Genomic DNA, 27,529 nt, shown 5'->3' with positions numbered 1-27,529 from the left:
CACTCATGGATGATTTATTCTCATCGTCGCTTTCAAAATCATCTTCATACTCGTAGCTGAAGTTTTCCTTTTGGTGTTCTACATTCCTGGTTTGATCTTTTTCCGAGCACAAGTCACTCGCTTCAGATTCCATTCTCACATGTAGGGTTTTACGAGCATCGCTATAGTTTACCAGCCTTCCTTTGTCCTCTGCAGACTGTTTTTTCATCTTCTTTTTTATGTTTGTTTCAGTGATAATCTCAGAGGAAGTTTTCCTATCCTTGATATCTTCAATTTTCAATGTTGTTTTTGATCTTTTCCCGCTGCGTCTCTTCAATTCGGTGCGTTGTTGCTCATCGTAAGCTTTTCGCACGGCTAGGGATTTGACTGCAGCAGTTTCAGTTTCTCTCTTGGTTTCATTTTCATTCTTTGATTTGTGGCTATTTTTTTTACTCCCATGATTCTTAACTACAGGTACACAGGAAATAGTTGTGTCTTTTGTGTTGGCCTGTTTCTGTTCCCTGCTCTTTATCTCTTCGACCATGGGTATTTGCAATTCTTCGCCAATATCAACACGACACCTCTCGTTTTTTCTGTCTTCATGATGCCGCATTGCTAGTGTTGTTTCACTAACATCTAACGTCTGGGCAAAGTTTCCATTAAATTCGGCCGGCTTATATATGTTTTCTATGTTTGGGGCCACGTGGTGAAAATTATCTGGGGTTGCATCCTCATCGCTCTCGAAACACTCTTTTGATTGGAGATCTCCGGGATCGTCAGAACTTTTCGGCACTCTGGGATTCACAGTGTTTCTTGCATTGAAATCATTACTCGTGTTGATTTCACATGCATATTCGTCTTCGTCTTCTGTAATCTGACTTCCAATTTTGACTCTCGAGCGGTAGGGTTTTTGCTTTACAACATTGCTATAGATTGCAGAAGTGATTCTTGGCTTTTTGGGTACAGCATGCATAGAAATATTGATGGTGGATGGTGTAGGGTCTTTTAGAAAGCCAAACTCTTGACCATTAACACGTCTTTCACTGAAGGAATCCATGCTCGTTGAACTTGAAGATTTCAAGTCGAAATTTTCTGGATTGGACTGACAGTTGTGAACCAGAGTCTCATCGCCCGGCTTGGACAAGACTTCCATTTTGGAGTTTTCAGAAAAGTTTCGATCCTCTGGAGAAATCGGGCTTGTCTCCTTATTTTCACTATCACTCCAAATGCCTTTTTTTGTTGCATCCAAAGAAAAGCTATTTCTCTCTGAACTTTGATGGGGACCACCAATCACTGGTTTAGGCTTGTTCAGAATACCAATACCTTCGTTAACATCTTCTGCTCTAATGTGGCTCAAACTCGGGTTTTGAGAATCGAAGATTCTGGAGTTCGACATTTTCGGTGGTAGACTTGGCTGAATCTCCTGACTTGTGTCAGACGCATTGTCAGATCCAGTCTGTGGACGAGAGCAGGGACCCTTGGGTCTTTCGGGTGACAATAAAGGTGAACGTGTGCCCTTGGAGAGTGGTCTCTTCACGTGATCTATTTGATGATTTGTGGGATCACTGTGGTAAGTAGGTGGTTTAGGAGTCATGCGCTCGTACCCATATACAGACATGTCCTTCAAAGACGAAGGCCTACAAATTTGCTCTTCCTCATCACCCAGCGGTGACGACGAGGGCAATACAACATCGTTAAAACTGTACACACCTTCTTCTTCTAATGGGAATTCCATTTTTGAATACTAAAAATCAAATCCTGAAAACAAAATAAATAGTAATGATTTTATTAATTATCACCATTTATCAGAATTATCCCGCCTTGTCCCAATGTGTGTTGGGTATGATGTAGATACAAGACTATACGTATTATCATTCTTATCAATATCTTCAGAATTAGATAACACCTTTTCAACACCCCATACCAGCAAGGGTAACACCGAGAGCAACTTTTGATCTTGTATGAATGAAAACTGGATCATATACATATAGGCACTTGAAATCAGAATGAGATATATTTAAAACTTAGTTATACATCTTCTTTAGTCATATAGACATAATTACTTTATTGGTTTCCAAGTTGATCCTACCGATGTGATGTAAACATTATTCCAACCAAGTCCCTACCTGTCTGTCCTCAAATCCAACCCAGGAATTTTCTTACTTTAATAATCAAATACTTTTTAAAATTTAATTCTACTTCAATATTGAGAAAAACCCTTAAGACTTCAACATGACCGCTAATGATATCCTGGGTCCATCACGATAACTATGTTATGTACAGTACATGTATATGAATACTGTTTTACATAATTTCTTTTGCTCAATGTGATTAATTATCAATATGTGTCCCCACTTAATATTGTGTGTAATATAAATAGATATCATGTGGTAATCAATAAAGTGAATTAACCTTCAAACTTTCAGTATAGATGTAATGTTTTAGCCGGACAACGATATATTTTATTTCATCTCGGGCGAGTTTCTGATACACGGTACTCATCCTTAAAACTGTTGATACATATCATATTTGCCATTAAAAGGTTTTTGATCCCAAGATTCCAATTGTGGGGACCAGAGAATTCTATGCAAATGTCATATCCTAAGCCAAGCAAGTTTCCTAAAACACCCCCCCCCCTTCATGCAAACCGCGAGTTTTCTTACTCAACTGATAACAGAGACCTTTCTATGTATAAAAAAAGTTGTTAATTTTGCATTTCAATGCCGGGAGAAGGTCTATAGACTAAGCTTTCAACGCACATGCACAAGTTGTCAAAGCTAAAAGGTGGTATTTAGGCCTAAAATTTTAAAAATCTGATGGATGCGAGGCTTTTAGAATACCATCTGGGAAAGATGAAATGATTCCAAGGGAGGTTATGATACTTTGTATACAGATCATGGCTAAAACAGTCAGATGAACGGTGAAGATAACGAACAGTGATCAATCTCATAAACTTTTTCATGCTTCGAAGTTTCCGAGGATAGTTTGTTTTAAAAATCTGCTTCCTATTATATGAATAGAACTGTAGCATGGCAAATTAAATAATCGGAAATAAAAGAACCCCTATCACTGTATGTATAACACTTACCGCACACTTGGAGATAGAAACAGTATTCGATGCAGTAATGTTCCTGGAATGATTATGAAGTCACAACAGGGAAGTGATTATGACGTCACAATAATGAAATCATTATGACGTCACAACAGCGACATATGCCATCATCCCCATTCTATTCTATCAACATGACCTTTTCTAATGAGATTGTAACTGAGTTATGTGTAAAATCTGCATATTTTCTTTTTGCTCAGTATACATAATCATCAATATGTAAGCTCATTCAATAAGTCCCGTGGGGATCCGGATTAGAATAGGTCCTCAGTACCCCTTGCTTGTCGTAAGAGACGACTAAATGGGGCGGTCCTTCGGATGAGACTACAAAAACCGAGGCCCCGTGTCACAGCAGGTGTGGCACGATAAAGATCCCTCCCTGCTCAAAGGCCGTAAGTTCCGAGCATAGGCCTAAATTTATGGAGGGTAATCGTGTTAAAAAATCCAAGCATGTAACCTTGTTAATCGAAACATGCAACCATGTTAATTTCTCAGTTTCAACTATGTATGTTTGTAACTCAGGATCAGGGGGTGTAAGTTATGTTTCTCAGAAATGTATACCTCAGTGTTGTATTCTTCATTTGTGTAATCGTTTGATTTCTGATTTTACATTTCTCTTTATAAAAATGCATCATTGTAGGTTGCTTATTACACTAAAATTTTACTTAATGGCTCGTTAAAACACCTCTTATGAAGTGTGATTTCACCAGCGAAAGACTGAAACAAGCTCTCGGTTATTTTATATGATTTTTTGTGCTTTGTTCCCGAATGATAAAAATAAAATGTTTTCCTTGCAAATAAAGGATTCTAGAGTCCAAATTTTGCTGTGATTTGGTGCATGATATGAATATCTAATCAAACATGCCTAAAACATTCAGATATAAACGTTCTAAATTTTTAGAATAAAATATTTATGAAAATTGAAAACGTTATTTATGGGCTGTTTATAGCAGGGAGACATCGGAAATTATCCCATCCTAGTAGGGGTATCACCCGAGGGCGCCTATGCGTATGTGTATGTAATATTAAAAGTGCAGTGGTACTGCAGTTTACAGGGCCAGTCAAATGGCTGAAAGAAACTGTAGTAGAAAGTTTTTCCACAATCAATAAGGGGCATCCCGTCTCTGTTAAAGTGTTCCTCTTTATAAATTTTGTGGGAGATGAAGTCTCAAAGAAGTTGTTTGAGTGGATAATCACATTTGATATCCTTGATTTCGACCATCTTATACTCAGGCACGTTAAAACAGAAAGGGGACATTTTTAATTTTCATAAAATTGATTTACCTTATTTTTTACGTGGAAAGGTATTTTCACATAGAAACTAAGGTATATTGGATGGCACCCCCCCCCCCCCATTACATGTACATTGTTGTAAATAATGAATTGAAGGACTAAGCCCCCCCCCCCCCTCCCTCAGGCTGTTAGTTTGGAATAGACAACATATTTTATGGGGTTCTTTGGGGGGTCCCCCTTTTTTGCTAGATTGTCAAGAATTTTAAACGATCTCTCCTCTGCCCCCACCCACCCCCTTTTCAGAAAAGCCACGTCATGTGGCCGATACTCTTTGTCATTCTTTGAGCAACAAAAATTAAGTTGAGTTAAATTTCTGACAACTAATTCCTTACATATTGCTACATATTATAATTTAAAAATATATACGTATTTTGATTTATTTCAGCCCTAGATATAATTGAAGAAAAAAATAGCCTACCAAACTAACATGTAATTTCAGTCCAGTTGTACCTCGTAAAATTCGCAATGTAATAAGATATGTAAGGTATTTTAGATCTAATAGATATGACTTTATTATGATTAATTTTTCGAATTTTTAAAATACGTTAACATTAATTCTATTCCGGAAATATATTGTTCATTGGTGACGTTTCACCCAAGTACGTACAATTTGGCGAGAATATACCGGTTGTGTTCTGCCCGTGTAGCACATGATTTTCTTTCGGTTCTCGGTAGTCAGGGGCGGATCCAGGAATTGTGGTTACGGGGGGCGCCACTTTATGAGGTGGGGGCCCAGGGGGCGAAGTCCCCAGAAGCTCCTGAATTTTACAGGTTTTATAGGGCCTGAAATACGTCTCCTATTGAGTCATTTGTACTATTTTCTCATTTTTTATAAAAATGACGCAAATTTTAAGGGTTTTTCGAAAAAATTAAGTTCTCCCAATAAAGTATTTCAAGAAATCAAAAGATTTTGTTCTTTATTTCTCCGGGAGGGGAAGAAATTATTGCTTCTTTTATCGTTTAATACATTTTTCTAAACAAGATACTACGATTTACCTTAAATTTGAAAATTTTAGGGCTGCGTCCCCCCCCCCCTTAAATCCGCCACTGGTAGTAATCATAAATTTCCGTTGTCTTTCCATATATGGTCATATCGAAATTCGCCAAACATGTAAACTTGACATTTGTTGACTTGTAACGTGTAAGATGCGATGTTGTAAGGTACAGCTATGTAAATACTAAGTTTACAAACGGAAATACCGTAGGGATGACCGCGTATAACTTAAGAAACAATGATGCTTTTTTATAAAGAGAAATGTAAAATCAGAAATCAAACGATTACACAAATGAAGAATACAACACTGAGGTATACATTTCTGAGAAACATTAACTGCATCCCCCGAGTTACAAACATACATAGTTGAAACAGAAATTAACAAGGTTGCATGTTTCAATTAACAAGTTTACATGCTTGGATTTTTGAACACGATTACCCTCCATATAAATTTTGCAGCCCTTCACCGGCAATGGTGACGTCTCCATGAGTGAAAGATTCTCGAGAGGGACGTTAAACAATATACAATCAATCAATCATTCAATAAAATATGCCATTCAAAATCTTTTTTTTAGAAGAGCATATTATCAGATACCTTTGGTCACAAAATTCCAATTTTGATTCCCAGAAATTCTATGCAAATCATTCACTTGCAAACCTAACCCTTGGTCGAGCAAATATACACTCATCCATACACACACTCTCTCTCTCTCAAATGCAAAATGTTTTGATTTTGCATTTCACTTCATTTTTGTGAATTGTCCCGTTGTGGTCATCTAGTCAGTGGATTGTGATCTGCAATATTTCTCAGTTCAAGTATAATAGATTTCAACCCCTTAACCTGGGAAAAATTGGCAAAATAGAATAAGAAAAAGGAAATGAGGGTACCTTACGTATATGTATATTTTCTTCCACAATGACTTTTCAAAACATGATTAAACTCCAATACACACATTCAAGTTGTCAAGAAAACAAAAACAAACGCATGCGAAGCTTCTAAAATTGTGTACACCGTATGGAATCCTGGTGTTGCCATGTGCTCCATCGTGACATCGCCATCCTAGCTTAGTACTATCACGGTGATGACACGATGGAGCACACGGCAACAATGGGATTCCATAATACCGTCTGTGTTCATTAATTCTTGGAGTGGATACAATTGAAGGGAAGTTATGATATAGTACAGATCATGACCAAACAACCATATAAAATAAAAACATTTTTTTATGCCTTGCCATTTCAGATAATTGTTGGTACCAAAAAAAAAATCTGCCTCCTAATTTAGTATTACAGACAATAGTAGATAATCGGAAATAAAAGTAGCCCTAGGGCTGTTTGTATAGTACTTACCAGACACTTGAGATAGAAGGTGGCTTTTTAACAATATTCAACTTTTACAGTCTTCCAACAAACTTCTTGTGAAGCGATAACAGAAACTATTATGACATCACAACAATGAAACGATTATGACGTCATAAGACAGTAAAATAAAACCCGGCTGCATGACCCACGTCATTTGCAACAAATGGGTATAAAATTCAAATAAAAGTTTCCAATGAGAATAATTCATTCGACATATGAAATTTAAAAAAGGAGGTTAAATATTTGTTGTTCCTAAAAAATATATTGCGCACATTAATTGATATACTGATATCATTAATTCAATCGAAGAGGGTAATAATCATCGCAGGCATTGGTGTGCTCAGTAACTCAATAGAAGAGAACAATAATTCAATTATTGCGCGCAGTAATTGAATCGATGTGCGTATTAACTGAATTGCTCTCTTCAGCTTAATTATAATACCCATCACTTCATCTGTTGATATCATAAATTCATTTGAAGATAGCAACAAATCAATTAAACAGAAAAATTAATGCTATCAAATGCGCACAGATTTAGATATTCTGGTGCCGCATCAAACATAGGACGTTGAACATAAATAGTCACTATTCGGTATTACAAGTGAAAGTCACGGGTCTTTAGGATATAACCTAAAAAATGTAGGTCCCGTGTCACGCCAGACGTTGGCACAATAAAGAATCCTCACAGCTACAGTCGTAGGCGTCATGAATAGGTAAAAATCTAAAACTGTTAAAAAATTCTCCAACATCTCTACAATTCCGTTTTACTTTGATTCATACATAGAATGGTGTACGGATAACAGAAATAATTATAGTTTAATTTTTATTCCAAGTAACTTCAAAAACAATGCTCCAAATATAGAGAATATCTTATATTTCAGAGTCAAACCAGTACACTGTACTGTATTCTTAACGCCTCCAACTGCCTGGAGAGGTCTACCACTGCTGGAAAGGGTCGTGTTGTCTAAGAATTCTTCTGGGGAATCTTTATCATTACCTGAAAGGAAAAAAAACACCAAATAATCCAGTCATTCTGGATTTGGGTTTTCGATTTCACGTTTGCATTAAAAATCGGACTACAACTTATAAACTCTTTGATTTCCTGGAAAATTCTCACATTATACAATTATTGCTGTTTTTGAGATACGATGATTTAGACACCTGAGGAATACAATATTCACCGAGCCCGAAGGGCGAGGTGAATATTGTACTTCGAAGGTGGCAAAATCATCGTATTGACCTCAAAAACAGCAATGATTGTTTTATTATATGATTAAATGATTAAAAAACCCTTCAAGATTGTTAATGTGAGACCGGAAAACAAACCTGCTGAAATCTTAGCCGAACCCAGTGAGAAACGCGGAATTTCATTGGACGGCAAAAATAAGTATAATCGATCGCGTCAAATTGGAAGTTCCCGACCTATTTTTGGTCCTATGTGGAAAAAATAATTCCTTATGTTCACCTGGAAGGTCACGTGCAGGTAAACATAACGTAGTATGATTTCTACATTGTTGGATCTCAGCCAATTAGAGAGCTAGGAATTATTCAATCATATAATAAACATTTTTATATGAAGGTCAAATACATATACTATATAGGGTGTAAATGTTTTGCGTCTACCAGAACAAATGAAAATTCTACCCGAGGATCACATACTGACAAAACAGCTAGTGAAATTTTTATTCAAAGATTACAAAATCGGTTATCAAAGATTTACAAGATTTCAAGGGAAGTGAAACTTACCGTTTTAACTTCCTGATACTGGCTTAAGTTATATTCACCCCTGAAAGTATATACAGTATACCTTGATATTCTCCTCATCATTAATATCATTTCTGGTATTCAAATTGAGAACAATACATGTTTTAAAAATGAATTAAATTGCAAAGTTTATTTAACGTTTGAAAATTAATATATTAAATATGCAATCTTCAGAGAGAGAGAAAGAGAGAGATAAAGAAATAGAGAAATTCGGCTTATAAGGGTGGAGGATTGCAGACCCCAATTTGTGGCATTAGATAACATTCATTTGATGAAAATTCTCTTAACCAAAATAAAGGGGGATTGGTATTGTAACACTCCCCTCTACCTGTTATACTGTTCCAATCGTAACTACTCGGCTATTTCCGTAACCGGTTACGGAAAAGGACGAGCGTGATCCGTTTAATACTATTCAGTCTGTACTCACATTTCTCTTCCCAAACCCGACATTTTGAATCCTCCAAATGGCGCTTGATAACATGGTGGATTGTAGCAGTTGACCCTAGAAAAGTGAATTTTAATCATACGATTATGTGCTTCTTAGTGTTTTGCTTTTATCATATCAATCCATAGTTGGGCGTGGGTGGGTGGGGGTTCTTGCATGAAAGGATCCAAGTCAAACATTAGCAAGTGCTCTCACAAAAAGGTGATCCAATTTCCATATACATGTACATCTATTTCTAACCTATTTCCATACAAGCACCACCCACTTGACGTCAGAGTAACTTTGTGAAGTAAACAACAAATGTATTTCTAATATTTTCGTATGTAAATTTTTATGCAACTATATAGGATTTGTTTTCATATATCAAATTCTATGTTGCGACAACACTTGCAATTCTACCATGTGTTTTGGTTGATTTGCTGATGTAAATATTTTTCGTTTCTTGAATTGTTTACATGTACACGTACAAAAAACTGAAAACCAACCGGAAAATGTAAAACACCATTTTGTATTTTGAAAAGTATGAACTTATTGACAAGCACTGACTTATCGATCTGAACATGGGAAATACATACAGGTAAATATTTGCCCCCGTTTTATTTTCGCCCTTTTCACCCTTGTTGTCGGTGGGCGAATTTAAGACTGGGCGAATTTCTTCTTCTCTTCTCTCTCTTTTAACAAAACTGTGTCTAGGCGAATTTAAAACGGGGCAAAACTGTCTGCAAGTGTATAAAGGCGAAAATAAAACGGGGCGAAAATAACCCTGTATACAGTATTTTATTGTCAATCAAACGAAGGGATTGATTACAAGTACCAAAACTTAGATAATCTTCTAATATAAAACGATATGTCATACAATGTATCAATCAATAAAATAGTCGTAAGTGTTGGTGATAAAAAAGACAGAGAAAACATGATACTATCACAATGATTGGAGCATACTTCAAAAGAATTAACAATCAACTGAGATATGTAGTTAACATACCAAACGGTGCCAGCCCTAACCCCCTGTACAAACAACATGGCGTTGTCGATGTTTCGGGTGAACACAGCAGCCCCTAAACCGTAGTGCGTGGCATTGGCTCGCTCGATCACCTCGTCCAGTGTACTAAACTTAAAGATCTGCTGGACTGGGCCAAAAATCTGTAAATTCAAAGAGCTAAAAGAATTCTGTAAATTCAAAGAGCTTAAGGAAGTATGCTACACCAGAGAAATTTGATATGGATGAAAAGTGGACGATATGTACAACAATATTTTGAAATTGAAACCTTTCAAATTTACTTTATTTAGTCAAAAAATGCAGTTTTAGTAGAGAGTAATCTGAGAAAAATTTAAAACTCCCACTAGACTCGAACACGCGATTTACAGTTCAGCAGTCGACGTGTTAACCCACTGAGCTACTCAGCTAGGCTAGAATTTTCTAAATGAGTAGACTAATATTGCTGATATTAATATTTTCATCCATAATTTAAAAGGAAGTCAGCCATTATGAGATGTACAGTACCTTCTTAAAGAATTCAAATTTTTTATCTGTTTGAGAAGACATTAGTGCTCTACAAACACCGCAAAGATACCTGTCTTTGATTTAAGGAGAATGAATAACAAATGCTTAAACCATATGAAATCAGCCGTAAGCACATACCTCTTCCTTGGCAATTCTCATATTGTCTGTCACCCCCGAGAAGACTGTGGGCTTGATGAAAAACCCGTCCCCTCCCACGGCTTCACCTCCACACTCTACCTTGGCTCCCTCCTTCTTTCCGGACTCGATCAACTCAATAATCTTACTATACTGTTCCTTGTCAACCTTTAAAAAAGAAAATATCCTGTTAAAATAATTCCACCATCCTGTGATGTCATCAGATATTGCAAAATCAATGATTTATTTAGATTTATGTATGATAGGAACATAAATTTTGGTGGAGTCTTTTCCAAAAGGTATTGTAAAAAATCTTGTTTAAAATGATATACTATTTCAAAAGTCGTAAGGTACAGATGAATAATCAATTATACGTTTTTGTTTTTTTTAAATGTTGAATCCAAGGGCAATAACTCTGTTTTTATTGATTTCTTTATCAAGTCTATTATGCGATAGATTTCCTTTATATTTTACAGATATTTTGTATATTTTTGTGAAGATACAGTTTCATGAAATTGTTATGAATGCTATTGTATCGTCATAACCAGTTTGTATGAAATTTGATAACGCTGTTTAAGGAAAATTGCAATTTTCTGACGGTGATATACAATTCTGTTTATGTACGTCTCGCATCTTAAAAAGTGTGATGACCTATGTATTTTACTTGTGAATTTGTTAGTTTTAACTCTAATGAATGGAAATAAACACACTTTTTAAACTTGTATCAGATAAAACTGCGAGTATGGAGTTACCTTAATTTAAAAAAAACTGCAAGTAATGGAAAATACCAAACTTTACAAGTTGTTCTTAGTTCAGTTAAAGTTTGGACAGATTCAAAATAATAAAGCTCAAAACACACAAAAAGCAAACCTAAATATACGCAAGCGCAACTCTTGCCGTTCTACAATGGTTATATTTCTCAATAAAAGTAATGTGACATGCAAGTGACTTGACGTAAAAACCGACATTTATGTTTGTTTGTTTTTTGATGTTTTCCGCCACACTCAACAATTTTTCAGTTATCTGGTGGCGCACAGTTTTTGTTGGTGGAAGAGAGAACCCAGATACAATGTACCAACTGGGTTTCCACCGACCTTCCGAAAGGAAACTGGGAAACTTTCTCACTTACCGGCGCGAGCGAGATTCGAACCAGCGCCGACCAGAGGTGAGAGGCCGTGTGATTTTGAGCGCTATGCTCTAACCACCCGGCCACGGAAACAAAGTAAAATTACAAAACAATATTAATTCATTTTCTTTTTATATGCCCCATTTTTTACCCCATTCTAAAAATATTAATTCGTTTTCTGTTTATATGTCTCATACTCCAACAAGACGTTCTAATAATAATTATAGTTGATTAGCATGTGATATAAAGGTGATGCACCTGTGGCCCATTCTTTGTAGATAGTTCGTACGGATCCCCGTATGTCCTCTTCTCCCCTAGTTCTCTGCACTTTGCTACGAACTGATCGTAAATCTTCTCATGGACGAACGTCCTGCTGCCAGCAACGCAGCACTGACCCATGTTGGTCATCACAGCCTCGTGAGACCAGGCAGCGGCCGATTCAACTTGAAAGTAAAATGGTGATTTAGCTATTATGTATTATGTGTCTTTGTCATGAATTAATTCTCTCAATTCTATGGAGCGCCAAATTAACATAATCTCAAAAAACTGAAGATATCTTTAATTATTTGATAGAATCGTTGATGGCATTAATCATTCTGCTGAACTGATGAGTGCTATAATTAAATTGCAGCTCTTTTCAGATGATATTCATGATATCAACGATTGAATTGATGCACACTACAATTCAATTGAAGAGAGCTATGATTCAATTAATGCGCACATCAATTCAATTATTGCGCACAATAATTTAATTATTGCTCACTCATTTATTGGATTGATGATATCTTTAAAGATATCTTCAATTATTTGAGTTTATGCTAATTTGGCGCTCTTGTAAACTAGAGCAAACCAACAACAAAAAATATGAATACAAGAATGTCGTATGCAGCAATTTTGCATCTATACACACTGTCGGCATCATCCATGATAACGTTTGGACTTTTCCCGCCAAGCTCCAGTGTTGTGCGTTTGATGTTCGTGGCACCTGCCGCCTGCATTATAATCTGTCCGACCTGAATGTGAAATCAAAATAGAACATTTAACTATATATCTCTCTGTTTGTTTCAATGCTTAACAGGGTGATAAGCAAATCAATATCAACTTATCATAGAGATAATTATTATTATTATTGTTGGCAGTTTCATATTCTACAAAAATCACGCTTAAAAAATCACGAAAAGCGATGCCTACCTCTGTGGATCCCGTGAATGCTATTTTGTCTACATCTGTGTTAGCGGTGATAGCAGCACCAGCGGTAGGTCCGTAACCATTGACAACGTTGACAACACCTGGTGGAACTCCAGCCTGGACAGAACAAACATTTTGAACTTCATGACGTTTTGAACTTAATGACGTTTTGGAATACATATTGTAATCGCGCTTTTTTTTCCACGTTTGCAACATGGTAAATATACAGACATTATATCGAATCTGACTTTACATGAAAAATGTTACAATGAAAATTTCAAAATACATTGCACGAACTTAAACGAAGTTTCTTTTAAGGTTGCGAAACACTTGAAGTCGACTTGCAGAATGTGTTCCCCGTGCTAAACACAGGAACTATCCTTGGTTAAAATATTGTCTCGCGGAAAAGGATTTAATGTTTGGTGGGTTTTTTTTTTTGGTTTTTTTTACAAAACACTCGAATTTGCTTTCTCCTGCAGAAGTTAGAAATACACATAAGCTTTTACCTCTTTACAAAGGGCCGCCATATAAAGGGCCGTCAGAGGAGTCTGCTCCGCCGGTTTGAATACGATCACGTTACCACAAGCTAGGGCGGGGGCCAACTTTAGGGCGAACATACACACAGGGTAGTTCCACTGTAAGATATGTGTTCAAAATAATGGCTTTTAGTACTTAGCTGCTAAAATAAACCATTAAAACAAAGGATTAGAGTATCAACTATTTTTCGTACCCGGATCACTATCCCCATTTGAAACTCTGGTACGTATTAGCTGAACCTCAAACTACACTACTTGAAATCATTATAAGTATGTACAATAATTGTGCATAGAGCTTGACTTGATTACGTCATCAGACCGTACCGGAATGACTGCGCCGCAGACTCCTACAGGTTCGTGTCTTGTGTAACACATAAAATCTCCATCTGTAACAAAGAAACACCAACATCTTGTTTGTGAAAGGTCTTTATTATCAACCTACCCATACCCAAAAAATAACAGACGCGAGCAGAAAATAAATACGAGGTTACATACCAACAGGTATCGTTTTCCCGCCAATTTTATCGGCACTGCCGGCGAAATATCTGACTATGTTAGATGCAAACATCATCTCCCCATAGGAGTTCAGGTACGGCTTTCCATTGTCGTAGGTCTCAAGACTCTGCATACACACATACATGTATATAAATATGCTTGTATGTAACTAAAATTCATGAAAATATCAATCATGTGACATATATACATCACAGGCGAGAGTTCACTTTCGTGGAGTTTTTTTTCTATAAAAATAACTCACGCCCAGATACTGTGCGTCTCTTTCCATAAGCTCTGCAATTTTGTAGAGAAGGGCACCCCGTTTGCTTGCGTCCATTCGTCTCCATGGAGATCCAAGTTTGAAGGCCGTCTTAGCAGCCTCCACTGCTTTGTCTACATCAGCCTAAACATCAATAAACACTGTCTATATCAGCCTAAACATCAATAAACACTGTCTGTGTCAACCTAAACATCAATAAACACTGTCTACATCAGCCTAAACATCAATGAACACTGTCAGTCTATATCAGCCTAAACATCAATAAACACTTTCTATATCAGCCTAAACATCAATAAACACTGTCTACATCAGCCTAAACATCAATAAACACTGTCTATATCAGCCTAAACATCAATAAACACTGTTTATATCAGCCTAAACATCGATAAACACTGTCCGTCTATATCAGCCTAACCATCGATAAACATTGTCTACATCAGCCTAAACATTAATAAACACTGTCTACATCAGCCTAAACATCAATAAATACTGTCTATATCAGCCTAAACATCAATAAACACTGTCTGTCTATCTCAGCCTAAACATCGATAAACATTGTCTGTCTATATCAGCCTAAACATCAATAAACACTGTCTGTCTACATCAGCTTAAACATCAATAAACACTGTCTACATCAGCCTAAACATCAATAAATACTGTCTATATCAGCCTAAACATCAATAAACACTGTCTGTCTATATCAGCCTAAACATCGATAAACATTGTCTGTCTATATCAGCCTAAACATCAATAAACACTGTCTGTCTACATCAGCCTAAACATCAATAAACACTGTCTGTCTACATCAGCTTAAACATCAATAAACACTGTCTACATCAGCCTAAACATCAATAAATACTGTCTATATCAGCCTAAACATCAATAAACACTGTCTGTCTATATCAGCCTAAACATCGATAAACATTGTCTGTCTATATCAGTCTAAACATCAATAAACACTGTCTGTCTACATCAGCCTAAACATCAATAAACACTGTCTGTCTACATCAGCCTAAACATCAATAAACACTGTCTGTCTATATCAGCCTAAACATCAATAAATGCTGTCTATATCAGCCTAAACATCAATAAACACTGTCTGTCTACATTAGCCTAAACATCATAAACTATACTGTCTGTCTATATATGCACTACTGAATATTAATGAAGACTGTCTGTCTATATCAGCCTATATAAACACCATAGAATCTAGAACCGCCGCGGTGTTCTAGAGGTTAGAGCGTTTGTCCCGCATGCGGAAGCCGGAAGGTCGGAGTTCGAATCCCGGCCGCTACAAACCTAAGTCGTTAAAACGGGTAATGCCAGTTCAATCGCCAAACACTCTCGGCATCAGGTGTGAATGTCACGGGTCATCGAAGATGACCTTAAAAATGGATGTCCCGTGTCACTGTAGGTGTGGCACGCTAAAGAACCATCACTGCTCAATGTCCGTAAGCGCCAAGCATAGGCCTAAATTTGAAGCCTTACACCGGTATTAGAGACGTCTCCATATGAGTGAAAAATTCTTGAGAGGGACATTTAGCATAATACAATCAATCAATGAATACTGTCTGTCTATATCAGCCTATTATGAGCACCAGATTCTCATTGAACTCTGTTATCGTGTGGACCCGGTTAGAATAAGTCCTCAGTACCCCTTGCTTGTCCTTCGGATGTGACCACATAAACTGAAGCCCCGTGTCCCAGCAGGTGTGGCACGATAAAGATCCCTTCCTGCTCAAGGGCTGTAAACGCAGAGCATAGGCCTAAATTTAGCAGTCCTTCATCGGCAATGGTGACGTCACTCCATGTGAGTGAAATATTCTCGACGTTAAACAATGTACAACCAACCATCAATGAACACTGTCCGTCTATATAACCACCATAGAATCTCTATGAGCGCTGCTTTGTTTAAATCAATGCCCTCTGAAAATACTATCGTTCCAATGGTAGCGTTTCGCCTCGCTTAATCGAGCGTGCAAATGGACGATGCTTCTCACATATTTCAATGAAACGGGTTTTACTTTTGTTCTCTGTGACCAATTACATTGAAGGAATGGCAAAGCGTGGTCATCCAAACTCACATTTATCGAAAACACCTGGCCAGTCAGTGAGTGAAATTTGGAAGCGAAGTGACACGCCGTTATTGGAACGATAGTATTTGAGCCGTTTACATTACTGAGCGACATAATAGACAAAAGTTCTACAGATTTCGTAACAAAGTTACAGCGGAGAGGAGAAGTGTAACAGAAAGACTGAAAGACATAGGACACGTGATGGAAGGACTGACATACACCGGATGTGTGACGGAAGGATTTACAGATCTAAGAAGTGTGCCGGAATGACAGACACAGGAAGTGTGACGGAAAGACTGACAGACACAGGAAGTGTGACGGAAAGACTGACAGACACAGGAAGTGTGACGGAAAGACTGACAGACACAGGAAGTGTGACGGAAGAACTGACAGACACAGGAAGTGTGACGGAAGGACTGACAGACACAGGAAGTGTGACGGAAGGACTGATAGACACAGGAAGTGTGACGGAAAGACGAAAGATGGTCATGCTGATTCTTATAGTCCGCCAAACTTGTGATGGGTATAAAAACATAATGGAAGTTACTACATCGCTTTATAATATACATCATCAATTTTCAAATTAGGCGTGATACCATACACAAATTAGATTCTACATTACGTTTCAGATGATCAATGGTTCTAAAGAACATTTTCGGTTTTGGTAACTATCATATTTCATTACATCTATCAAAATTTTCCTTCCACTATTTCCATATGCATGGAAATCTTCATCCCCAAAAATACGTCGGGAAAATTCATTTACTCACGTTATCCGATGGCCAATTCATGAGCTCACGTGAGCTTTAGGTTCAAGTGAGCTAAATATGAACAATGAAATAGAAGCAAGTAAAAATTAGATGTGTTTCTTTAAATCAAACATTAAATTGTCCGTTCAGTACCTTGTCGCCCTCTGACACGTCACATATTTTCTGGCCGTTGGTGGGGTTGATGGTAGGAAATGTTTTTCCGCTGATGGAATCCACGAACTCATTATTTATGAAGAGCTGAAATGATTATAAGAAAATTTTGCCAGGCGTGTTTCTCATCCATGCAATACTGTACATGTCATGTATAAGTCATTCTTTAGACACCCATGCAAGTAGAAGAAAACGCTCAGCGGGTCTTTTTACTGCATTTCGGCCTCCGTACTTAGGAAACGTCATTTTTTATTACTTTATATAGCCTTGGTGGCTGAAAGTGGCTGATATTTTTATACTCAGGTGGTATCGTATCATAGCCTCGTTTGTTAAAGGTCAAGTACGATGATTTTCCTAAAACTTGAGTTTTATACACAAAAATGCCTGTCGTTCACTTTAATATGGATTAAACACTTAGTCATTCTTTAGACATCCCTCCTTGGTTGTAGACAACATGCATCAAGTGGATGACGATGGGCGGTTTCCCTTCCCACCCATTCTTTATAAGTATTAAACAGACTAGTCATTGAACGCCAGTAGAATGTTCTATCGTTACAGTGATAATCTCCTACGCCCTGTCCCGAGACACGGTTAGATTATTCTAACTAAACGCCAGGGTACAGCATAATGATTTGTGAAGTCCCTGCTACCATAAGCTACTGTTACTATGGATGCAATGATTGGTATCGTTCTACATTCAGATTCCCAATTATTGACATTTTGGAGGTCAATACCTGCTTTAGCTACCCGAGAAGTACAATATAAATATCGAAACCGGCCTACGATCCCGTGGGGGTCCGGGTTAGAATAGGTCCATAGTACCCATTGCTTGTCGTAAGAGCCGACTAAATGGGGCGGTCCTTCGGATGAGACCGCAAAAACAACAGGTGTGGCACGATAAAGAACCCTCCCTGCTAAAATACCATAAGCCTCGAGCATAGACCTAAAATTTGCAGCCCTTCACCGGCAATTATGATTACTCTATATGAGTGAAAGATTCTCGAGAGGGATGTTAAACAATATACAATCAGGGGCGGATCCAGGAATTGTGTTACGGGGGCGCCACTTTATGAGGCAAGCTCCTGGATTTTACATATTTTATGGGGCTTGAAATATTTCTCCTATTAAGTCATTTGTACTATTTTCCATCATTTTGATAAGGTGAAATTAATAAAATGACCCAAATTCTAATGGATTTTTGTAAAACATTTAAGTTCTCCCAATAAAGTAATTCAAGAAATCAAAGGATTTTGTCATTTATTTCTCCGGGAGTGGAGGAAATTATTGCTTCTTTTATCGTTTAATACATTTTCCGAAACAAGATACCGCAATTTACCTTAAATTTGAAAATTTTTAGGGGGGGGGGGGGGCGCCGACTGCGCCCCCTCTAAATCCACCACTGACAATCAGTCAATCAATATTACAGCCTACGAAACGATACCCGATCGGTCATCCATGTAGCTCAGATTGCAAAACTTAATTGGCAGTGACTAGAGACACAAGTATTTGTTCATTATATTAATGAATAATTTGAATAATAATAATATAAATCATATTTTAAAAAATTGAAACCGGCTATTGCAGCTAATCAGACAATATCTGACCGGTCATCTCAGTCGTATCAATTTGGAAATTTTCCATTTCTTTTAAGTACAATGTTGAAAAAATCTTGTTTTATTCTCCTTGAATGCACGTAAAGGTGAAAGTTCTATTTTTCTAGTTTGTGAGATCTTGGCCAACAAAAAATCTCGGATGTATTCAATCATATAATAAAACATTTGATTTTTTCAACATCGTACCATAGAGAAATTTAATATGACTAGTTGATTTTATTTGCTCGCATCTCTAATCATTTTCGACTATTTTTGCACATTACATGCAAACAAAGATGGTCGATCAGATAGCCAGTTCAACGTTGATATTTCAAATTATTCAATCATACAATAATTAACAGCTCGCATCTCTCTAACTTTTAATTATAAGTTTTGCACTCAAACTGTAAACAAAGACAGCCAGGTATTGTTTCGTAGGCTCCTGAGGCCGGTTTCGACGTATTTTTAAATTCTTGAAAGCTTTTTCCTCTGTCCATAAGTTTTCCACTAATTATTGACATAATAATTATTCCATTAAGTTTATCAAAGTACGTGTACAATTTCTATAAAGTAATTACCAGGCCCAATTCTAAATCCTAGAGTAACTGTGTTAACATTTATCAGAGAGGACAACGTTGAGGATTATCTTAACACCTGACATAGTTGTTCTTATATATTGCTTACGTTCCTAGCCGTCCCATCTATTGCATGTAAAACTTATACGGTACCAATTTTGATGCACCAGATGCGCATTTCGACAAATAATGTCTCTTCAGTGATGCTCAATCGAAATGTTTGAAATCCGAAATAACTATGAAGTTTTAGAGCTAAATATAGCCAAAAATAGCGTGCCAAAAAAGTGGAGCCAAATTCGTCCAAGGATAAGAGCTATGCATGAGGGAGATAATCCTTAATTTTGAAATGAATTTCTAAATTTTATAACAGCAATTAAATATACATCCGTATTTTCAAGCTAGTAACGAAGTACTTAGCTACTGGGCTGTAGATGCGAAATCTGTTATCATGAGTATCAGTACTTCGACTCCACTCGAAGATAGGACAAACTGATAAACCATTTCTTTGACAACTGATATTCTCTCTCTCTCTCTGTGTGTGTGTGTGTGTGTGTGTGTGTGTGTATGTCCCTCTGTATATGTGTACGAGGTTTTCAAATCTGAATGTGTCCATTTTAGTGTATATGTCAAAGTGTGCGATGTCGGTCACAACAATAAAAATAGCTACCTGATATACTTGACCTTCTTATTCTAAAATTACACACAGGTGCTTGTGGACAGGACTTCCGGTACCCCCCTTCTTTTATTTTTAAATGTTCGATTCCTTGGGTATTTCGGACGTATTTTGGATAAAATATGTAACTTCAGAGTTTATCTATTTCAATGGAATACACAAATCTCACATAGAAACCGTTTTTAAAAATGTCATATCACCGATCATAATACATGAACATATATTATGATCGGTGATATGACATTTTTAAAAACAGTTTCTATGCGAGATTTGTGTATTCCATTGAAATAGATAAACTCTGAAGTTACATATTTTATCCAAAATACGTCCGAAATACCCAAGGAATTGAACATTTAAAAATAAAAGAAGGGGGGTACCGGAAGTCCTGTCCACAAGCACCTGTGAAATTACACACCAAGATGAAATCCATTAAATGTTATAAATTCTATGCACAAACTGGTTTGTTTATAGGAAAGCATTTTTTAAAGCGTCGAGTGCCTGTGTCACAATATTCCACAATCAAGTTTCTATTCATGCCCGGTTCATCATCTGTAGCTGACTATCCTTTGCTATACACATATAACTTGGGAACCATTTCAACTAGATATATTTGCTACATCAAATAATAGCTTACCTTGGTATATTTGACCTCAGGGTTACGTATAGGTTGTGGAAACTGGTCCATACTGACGGCACTCGTTTTGCGTTATGCTACGAAAGTCAGCTCTCACGCAAGTCAGGCGGCTTGTATGGCTGGCCAGACAGATCAATAAATGATATTAAAGGACTTTCCCATATGTCGCATGACAAATATTGTTTTGGATTGGTTTCTCGTGTCACATAATCTCATATGGATGTACATGCATTAAATTAAAGATAAAAATTGAGAATACACGAGGGTATGAACTGCCACCTTCACACCGTGACGATTTATTTCTTAATTTACATTATTTTCCGATTTCTGTCGGAATTTCCAGCCGTTTAAACATACATATCATATTTATCTAGTATTTCTGTATTTTATAACTGCAGCGCGTTCATGGACAGTTTAACGTTGTTTGGTTCGTTCGTTGGGATCTGGGATGTTGAAACACCATTTCTTAGAGTAAGTCCAGAGATGGCTGACACAATCAACCGAAATTTGCCGGACAACTATCAGACATTTAAATTACAAACTGTAGAGATGTGTTGTGTGCCAGACGTAGTTGCATTTTGAAGAATTTGAGTCTTGGCCATGTTTACGACTACCACAATTCGCAACTTCATCAGAACGTTTTTATGAGGGACCCGTAATGATGTACTGTACATTCGCCTCGATGTTTAGTGGATTTGATTATTCTTAAAAAAGTAATCTCTAGTCTCATACAATTGGCGAAAGAACCTAACTCACGGTGTACATATAAGTAACGATAGTTCTACATTACACAAACGAGATACCGTATAGAGGTAATCTTATCAGTATGTCCCGATATTTGTCAAGTTATATGTGTCTGATATAGTGCATGTATGTTTGCACTATGCAGTAACTAAGAAAGCTATTTACACAGCCGTCTAAGTAGACCGTAGACAGTGAATTTTACCGAGATGAAAATGTATCATTCCTATCACCAGGTAACACAGTGAATGAGCATTTCTCCAAGTCACCTTTCACATGATAAGTAATCATTCTTGCTGTACAAGGATAAATATACGTTCAAAATATTCACCCAGCCATGCTGACGCATTCACACAGAAATATACTAATACTGTTACACTTGCATTCTAGCCTTATGAAACTAATACGGCATCTTAAGGTCGCTTCTCTCACATAAAATATTCATTTCCATGCACATCATTTACCTAGGCTTCAAAACAAACCGTGTCTGAATGCATACCGGTATCTAACTTTAACGGTGCTTTATATATAACTCCCTGTTACCAGGTCTTCAACATCATGTTATCAAATACCTGTCCTCAATTCTACATTCTAGCTAGGGATTACAATAATCTCAACAAACATTAACAAATCTAGTCGAAGTCAGGCCATTAAATGACTAGGTCACCACTTTCATCTCATATCGGAAATCATCGATGCCCTGCCTTTTCAAGAATCCATGCTATGTTGGGCTTTTTCGACCTTTATAAGCATTGGAAAAATGTCCAAAGTTGGAAGCATGAAACAAACTTATACTTATTGGTAAAAACCGGTCGTGGTAGTTCAGTGGTAAAGCGTTCACTTTGTAACCGGTAGGTCGGGAGTTCGAACCCTGCTTGTGCCGTGGTTAGTCAAACTATAGGTGGTGATTGCTCCTTCGCCATACGCTCGGCATTTAGTCAGGAGTGAGAATCACGTGTCTTTCGGATATGGCCTTGAAAACCGAGGTACCGTGTCGCACAGGCGTCGGCACGTTAAAGAACTGCTACAGTCCTGAGCGCTAAGCATAAGTCTAAATTTGTGGTACTTTACACCCAGCTTGTGACGTCTCATTGTGAGTGAACAATTCTTAACGAGATGTAAAATTAAGATATATACTTGTTGATAAAAACATACCAATCTTTAAAATAGCAAACACTTCAATAGGGAATCAATGGGTTCAATTTCAATGTTGAAATAAAATCCCACCATTTAAATACTCAGCACTCTACGACATTGTACATACAGGCGAACTAACAAACCCATTCCATGCCCTTACTTATTGTTTCTATGCCCTTACTTATTGTTTCTATGCCCTTACTTATTGTTTCTATGCCCTTGTTTAGAACACAATTCTCTTGATGATTCCTTGTCTTCATTCACGTAGAGATCTCTAGGTATTTTTTACGGACTGTTGATTGTCTTCATCTTTGGTCGAAAATGCCATATCTTTGACACAACAATTTTTTAACTGTATTGTTTGCCATTCAGCAACTATTATACATTATATATTGTATTTGTCTTGTAGCATTGTTTAATCCCATTGGAGTAAATACTATTCTATGTGCTATGTTTTTATCCATTATGTACTCGTCTGTTTGCTAGACTCCTAAAATACTAAATAAAGTTATTTTGTTTGTAACAGATGGTTCACCCGGATATTATTTCAATATGTCCCATATGGTCAGAATGTTATCCTTAATAAACAATCTAAACAAGTTTCTGACGTCTATGTTAAAATGAAAAAGAAAAATGTTGTGCGGAGATTATATGCCCACGATAACTAAGATCAGTGTGGGATTACAATTCTTCAACTGATTTCTGTACGAGAAGTAAAACCAACACCAACAAGATGTCTACCACGTCTTTGTTGATTGCAAGAAGGTCTTTGATAGGGTGTGGCATGAAACGCTGTGGGCAACTATGAATAAATACATCATGTGTCAAAAACTGACAAATACCATCAAGCAGCAATATGTAAAAGCAAGCAATGCAGTGTTTGTTAAAGGCACAGCTGGAAATTGGTTCCACATTTCTGTTGGGGTCCGTAAGGACTGCCTCCTCTCACCAAACCTGTTCAACATCTTTCTGGAGCGCATAATGACAGAGGCTCTCGAAAATCACCACGGTACAGACAACCTACGATTCGCTGATGATATTGATGGGTTGGCTGGAGATGAATGAGAGCTGGCCAGTCTAGTAAACGACCTGGACAAAACATCTTCCAGATTTGGTATGGAAATCAGTGCCGAGAAGACAAAAATTATGACAAACAGCACAAAGCCAATTGAAAGAAAAATTAGTCAGTGGACAAGAGTTAGAGACTGTAAAGCAGTTCAGATATCTAGGAATCATCCTTGACAATCAGGGCTCCAAAACTGAAATCCTCGCTAGAACTGCTCAAACAGCAGCAGCGGTGGCAAGACTGAAACCTATATGGAAAGACAAAAACATCAATTTCACATCCAAACTGAAATTACCACATGCACTGGTCATTTCAGTCTTTCTGTATGCATGTGAAACATGGACGCTGACAGCAGAACTGCAGAGGATTGATTGATTGAATATTGTTTAACGTCACTCTCGAGAATATTTCACTCATATGGAGACGTCACCACTGCCGGTGAATGGCCTTATGGCCTTTGAGCAGAGAGGGATCTTTATCATGCCACACCTGCTGTGACACGGGGCCTCGGTTTTTGCGGTCTCATCCGAAGGACCGCCCCATGTAATCACCTTCTACGACAAGCGAGGGGTACTGAGGACCTATTCTAACCCGGATCCCCACGGGATAGAACTGCAGAGGAAGATCCAAGCAGTGGAAATGAGATGATACAGAAGACTACTTGCCATCTCGTACACAGGATATGTCACAAACAATGGAGTCCGGAGGACCATCAACCAGTATGTGAACCACTATGAAGAGCTACTGGCCACTGTAAAGAAAAAAGCTAATCTGGTACGGCCATGTCACCAGAGGTAGTGGATTGTCAAAGACCATCCTCCAGAGTAAGGTGCAAGGGAAAAGCCGACGAGGGAGACAGAAAAAGAGATGGACAGACAACATTGCGGAGTGGACAGGGGAAATTTTCGCCACAACCCAGTCCCTCGCCCATGATCGTCACAGGTGGAAACAGTTGATGTAGCGTTCAGTGATGCAATGCCATTACGACCCTTGAGGGTTAAGGGACCTGTGACACTGAGCTTGGGCACACTGGAGATAATAGGGTTTCTTTGTTCTTTTCTTAAAGCTGTTCTTTGAATATTGCTGTAGGAATAAAATGCATGTGCTTTATATCAAGCTATATAAGTTATACACTTTATGCAAAGTGTGCAATTTAACTCAATCAGATAAAAAAAAAAGTAAGATCCAAGACAATATCCTATTTAATCATGTATTCTCCGAGTCGGATAGTGAACGCCCCATTCATGATCACATGAGGTTGCAAACCGATTGTTAAGCTGTTCTTTACACACCGTTCTTTACACACCTGCGGATTACTCAGTTTGCCTGATCGGAATATAGGGCTCTGGGCGAGTTTGACCGGCCGACAGTGGATGCTTACTCCACTTGGAACCTGATCCCACCTCTGATGTATCCAGGAGTCCGTGTTTGCACTACTCTTAATTTTCTATTTCTTATAGGAGTTATGAGATTGATCACTGTTCGTTATCTTCACCTTTTCATGGCGACGTGAAAGCGTGGGCGGCCTGCAGGCTATGGGCGGAAGCCATTCAGCGATTAAAAAACCCAGGGTAGACAGAACCACCTTGAACAATGAAAGGGGGGGGGGGGTAAATTTCGTGTTTAACATGAAATCACTATTCAATATGACTATATACTGTAAAAGAAATTCTCATCTCCCATGATGTTTCTAATAATATTTTTCTCGTACGATTGCGCACATCCACCATAAACGTCATCTCTTCATAAATATGCATTAGTAAACCACCGTTTCCCCCTTACATTAGAATATCAGTACTCCTTTAATACCCGTATGAGATTTGTCAAATCGTATTATTTTTAATAGTTTATCGTCCTGACAAAATACACTGTCTGGTTTTTAACATCGAACAAATTACTGTTTAATACAGCACATTTTGGATTGCGTATATGTATTTGTTTGCCCAAATTAGCAATTGAACGCATCTTAAAGCTCTGATGATCTTGAGATTACTGATTTTGTAGGGGGACTTAACACGTTTAGAAGCCCTAGTAACATTTTATTTTGAGACCTGAAAATTTGATTTTTCCCTCTATAAAGGACCTCTCGACTTTAGCTGTAACATACGGCCCCCTTTAATTTAGTAAAACATCAAAGTTTGAATCATGCAATTTACCATGCCCCAAGATGTTCATTAATACCTTAACTTAGAGGCATTTTATTTTACTGAAAAGTTCCTTAACGTTAAGAGCTATGCCGTCTTTTGAAGTCGGGGTTGTTTGTTTTTGTTAAATCTCTATTGATATTCATCGAATGATCGGTCTGTTTATATCGAGCACAAGGTTGTCCAGATTTCTCTTTTCTATTATAACTTTTCTTTGTGATAAAGAATACCATATCCAAAATGCAACACTGGACAACCTTGTGCTGGTGATGAAATTCATAAAAATCTGCAAAAACTTTACGTTTACTTTCCACCTCATTTAACTGTATTGACGTTATCTTAACATGCTGAATTTTAAATCAGTCATGTGATTATCTGTGTCACGCTGGTGCTTGAAACTCGTCAGGCCGCACGGTATTGTCGTTTACATGTAACTATACCAAACAGGGGGCAATCCCCTTTTCCCATCATTATGTTCTTGAGTCGACAAGTCAACAAAGAATACACATTTCAACTCTCTCTCTCTCTCTCTCTCTCTCTCTCTCTCTCTCTCTTATTACGCACTTGTGTCGACAAAGAATACACATAATGTCAGGCATTCATTCTCTTTTATCCGTTCTGAACGTTGTATAAATAGCACATTGTTTCTCCGCAAAGCTGTGAATAAATGAAACCCGTATCAATTCGGGTAGTAATTCTGTAGTTTCAGGCTAAAGGTGACCATTTAAAAGTTTTCTTCCCTTATCTTCCAATATCCCAGGAGAAACGGACTCTACACTTATTGGAGATACATCAGTGTTTGAAAAAGTATAATAGATAAATCAACTTATGTTTGAAAAGAGAGATATATGGTAAAAAGGGACCACAAGCCAAAGTGGGGAGGTCCTTTAATAATTGTTCTGTTCCTGAACCATTTGAAATTGAAGCGGCCTTAGAAATCTGTTTAATCTTGGCCACTCACCCATTTGGTATTCGACTCGGCTGGATATTTGGACTGACGCCTTTACCGAATGCTGCATTACTTACTTACCGTCTAGGTATGAAATGAAATGAAGACTCCTATGGTGTAATTTGTTATCTCATATAGCAAAAGAAAAGGAGTTTAGTAGTGTATTCCAACTTATTTCAAGTTCAAGTCTACACCCAGTATTTCAAATAAATATAGTTCTACTATTGCATCCAAACTTTTTAATTACATATATAAACAAACTTTGCAGTGCCTAGATACAGACAATCTTATATTTAATCAACCAACATGTTCTTGTTCTTCATCTTCTTTCAACTATAGTCCAGCTGGACGTGTCATTACTGATGATGTTAATATAGTTGAAAATGAGGACCTCAAATCACTTATTCTAAAGGGTCCTAAATACAGAGAACCTCTGTCTTTCAACTGGCGATAGAACGTCGTCTCTATTATGAATTCTGTCGAAGATTATGCCAGACGATGGGCTAAATATGAAAAAGAAGAACTTGATACATTGTCAGAATGGATTAAAAGTGTAAGAGGAATATTAAAATCCCGCATTAGACATATTAAAACAGAAGTACGTATCATCTATCCTTCTGTGTTTAGTAAACCGGAAGTGATAAAAGAATTAGATAGGTTACACGAGGAATATGCTTTGGTTCCAGCTGACAAAGCTTGTAACAACATTGTCTTTGTTTGTAAGGCTCATTATCACAACTGAATTTTAAACGACCTTGGCATTAATTCCACTTTTGGTAATTGTAGTTATACTCCAACTGTCCTTTCAAACGA

At 37.4% G+C, this 27,529-nt stretch overlaps 1 protein-coding gene across 1 annotated transcript; it reads right to left on the bottom strand.

Moving 5' to 3' along the window:
• Positions 1-7,546: 7,546 nt before the first annotated feature.
• Positions 7,547-20,822, bottom strand: LOC125651856 (aldehyde dehydrogenase 1A1-like). The gene is made up of 14 exons (XM_048880666.2): positions 20,680-20,822; positions 17,188-17,292; positions 14,193-14,333; positions 13,931-14,057; positions 13,760-13,821; positions 13,406-13,534; positions 12,903-13,016; positions 12,622-12,724; positions 11,970-12,154; positions 10,589-10,753; positions 9,932-10,089; positions 8,929-9,003; positions 8,484-8,523; positions 7,547-7,734 (listed from the first exon to the last, which is right to left on the bottom strand). Exons 1-14 carry the CDS (start codon positions 20,728-20,730, stop codon positions 7,702-7,704), a joined length of 1,488 nt encoding a protein of 495 aa, XP_048736623.2. The 5' UTR covers positions 20,731-20,822; the 3' UTR covers positions 7,547-7,701.
• Positions 20,823-27,529: the final 6,707 nt, after the last annotated feature.

Source organism: Ostrea edulis, chromosome 5, assembly GCF_947568905.1.
Source record: "Ostrea edulis chromosome 5, xbOstEdul1.1, whole genome shotgun sequence".
NCBI lineage: Eukaryota > Metazoa > Mollusca > Bivalvia > Ostreida > Ostreidae > Ostrea > Ostrea edulis.
The sequence above is the reverse complement of the archived record's forward strand: the minus strand, read 5'-3'. Positions and strand labels throughout refer to the sequence as shown.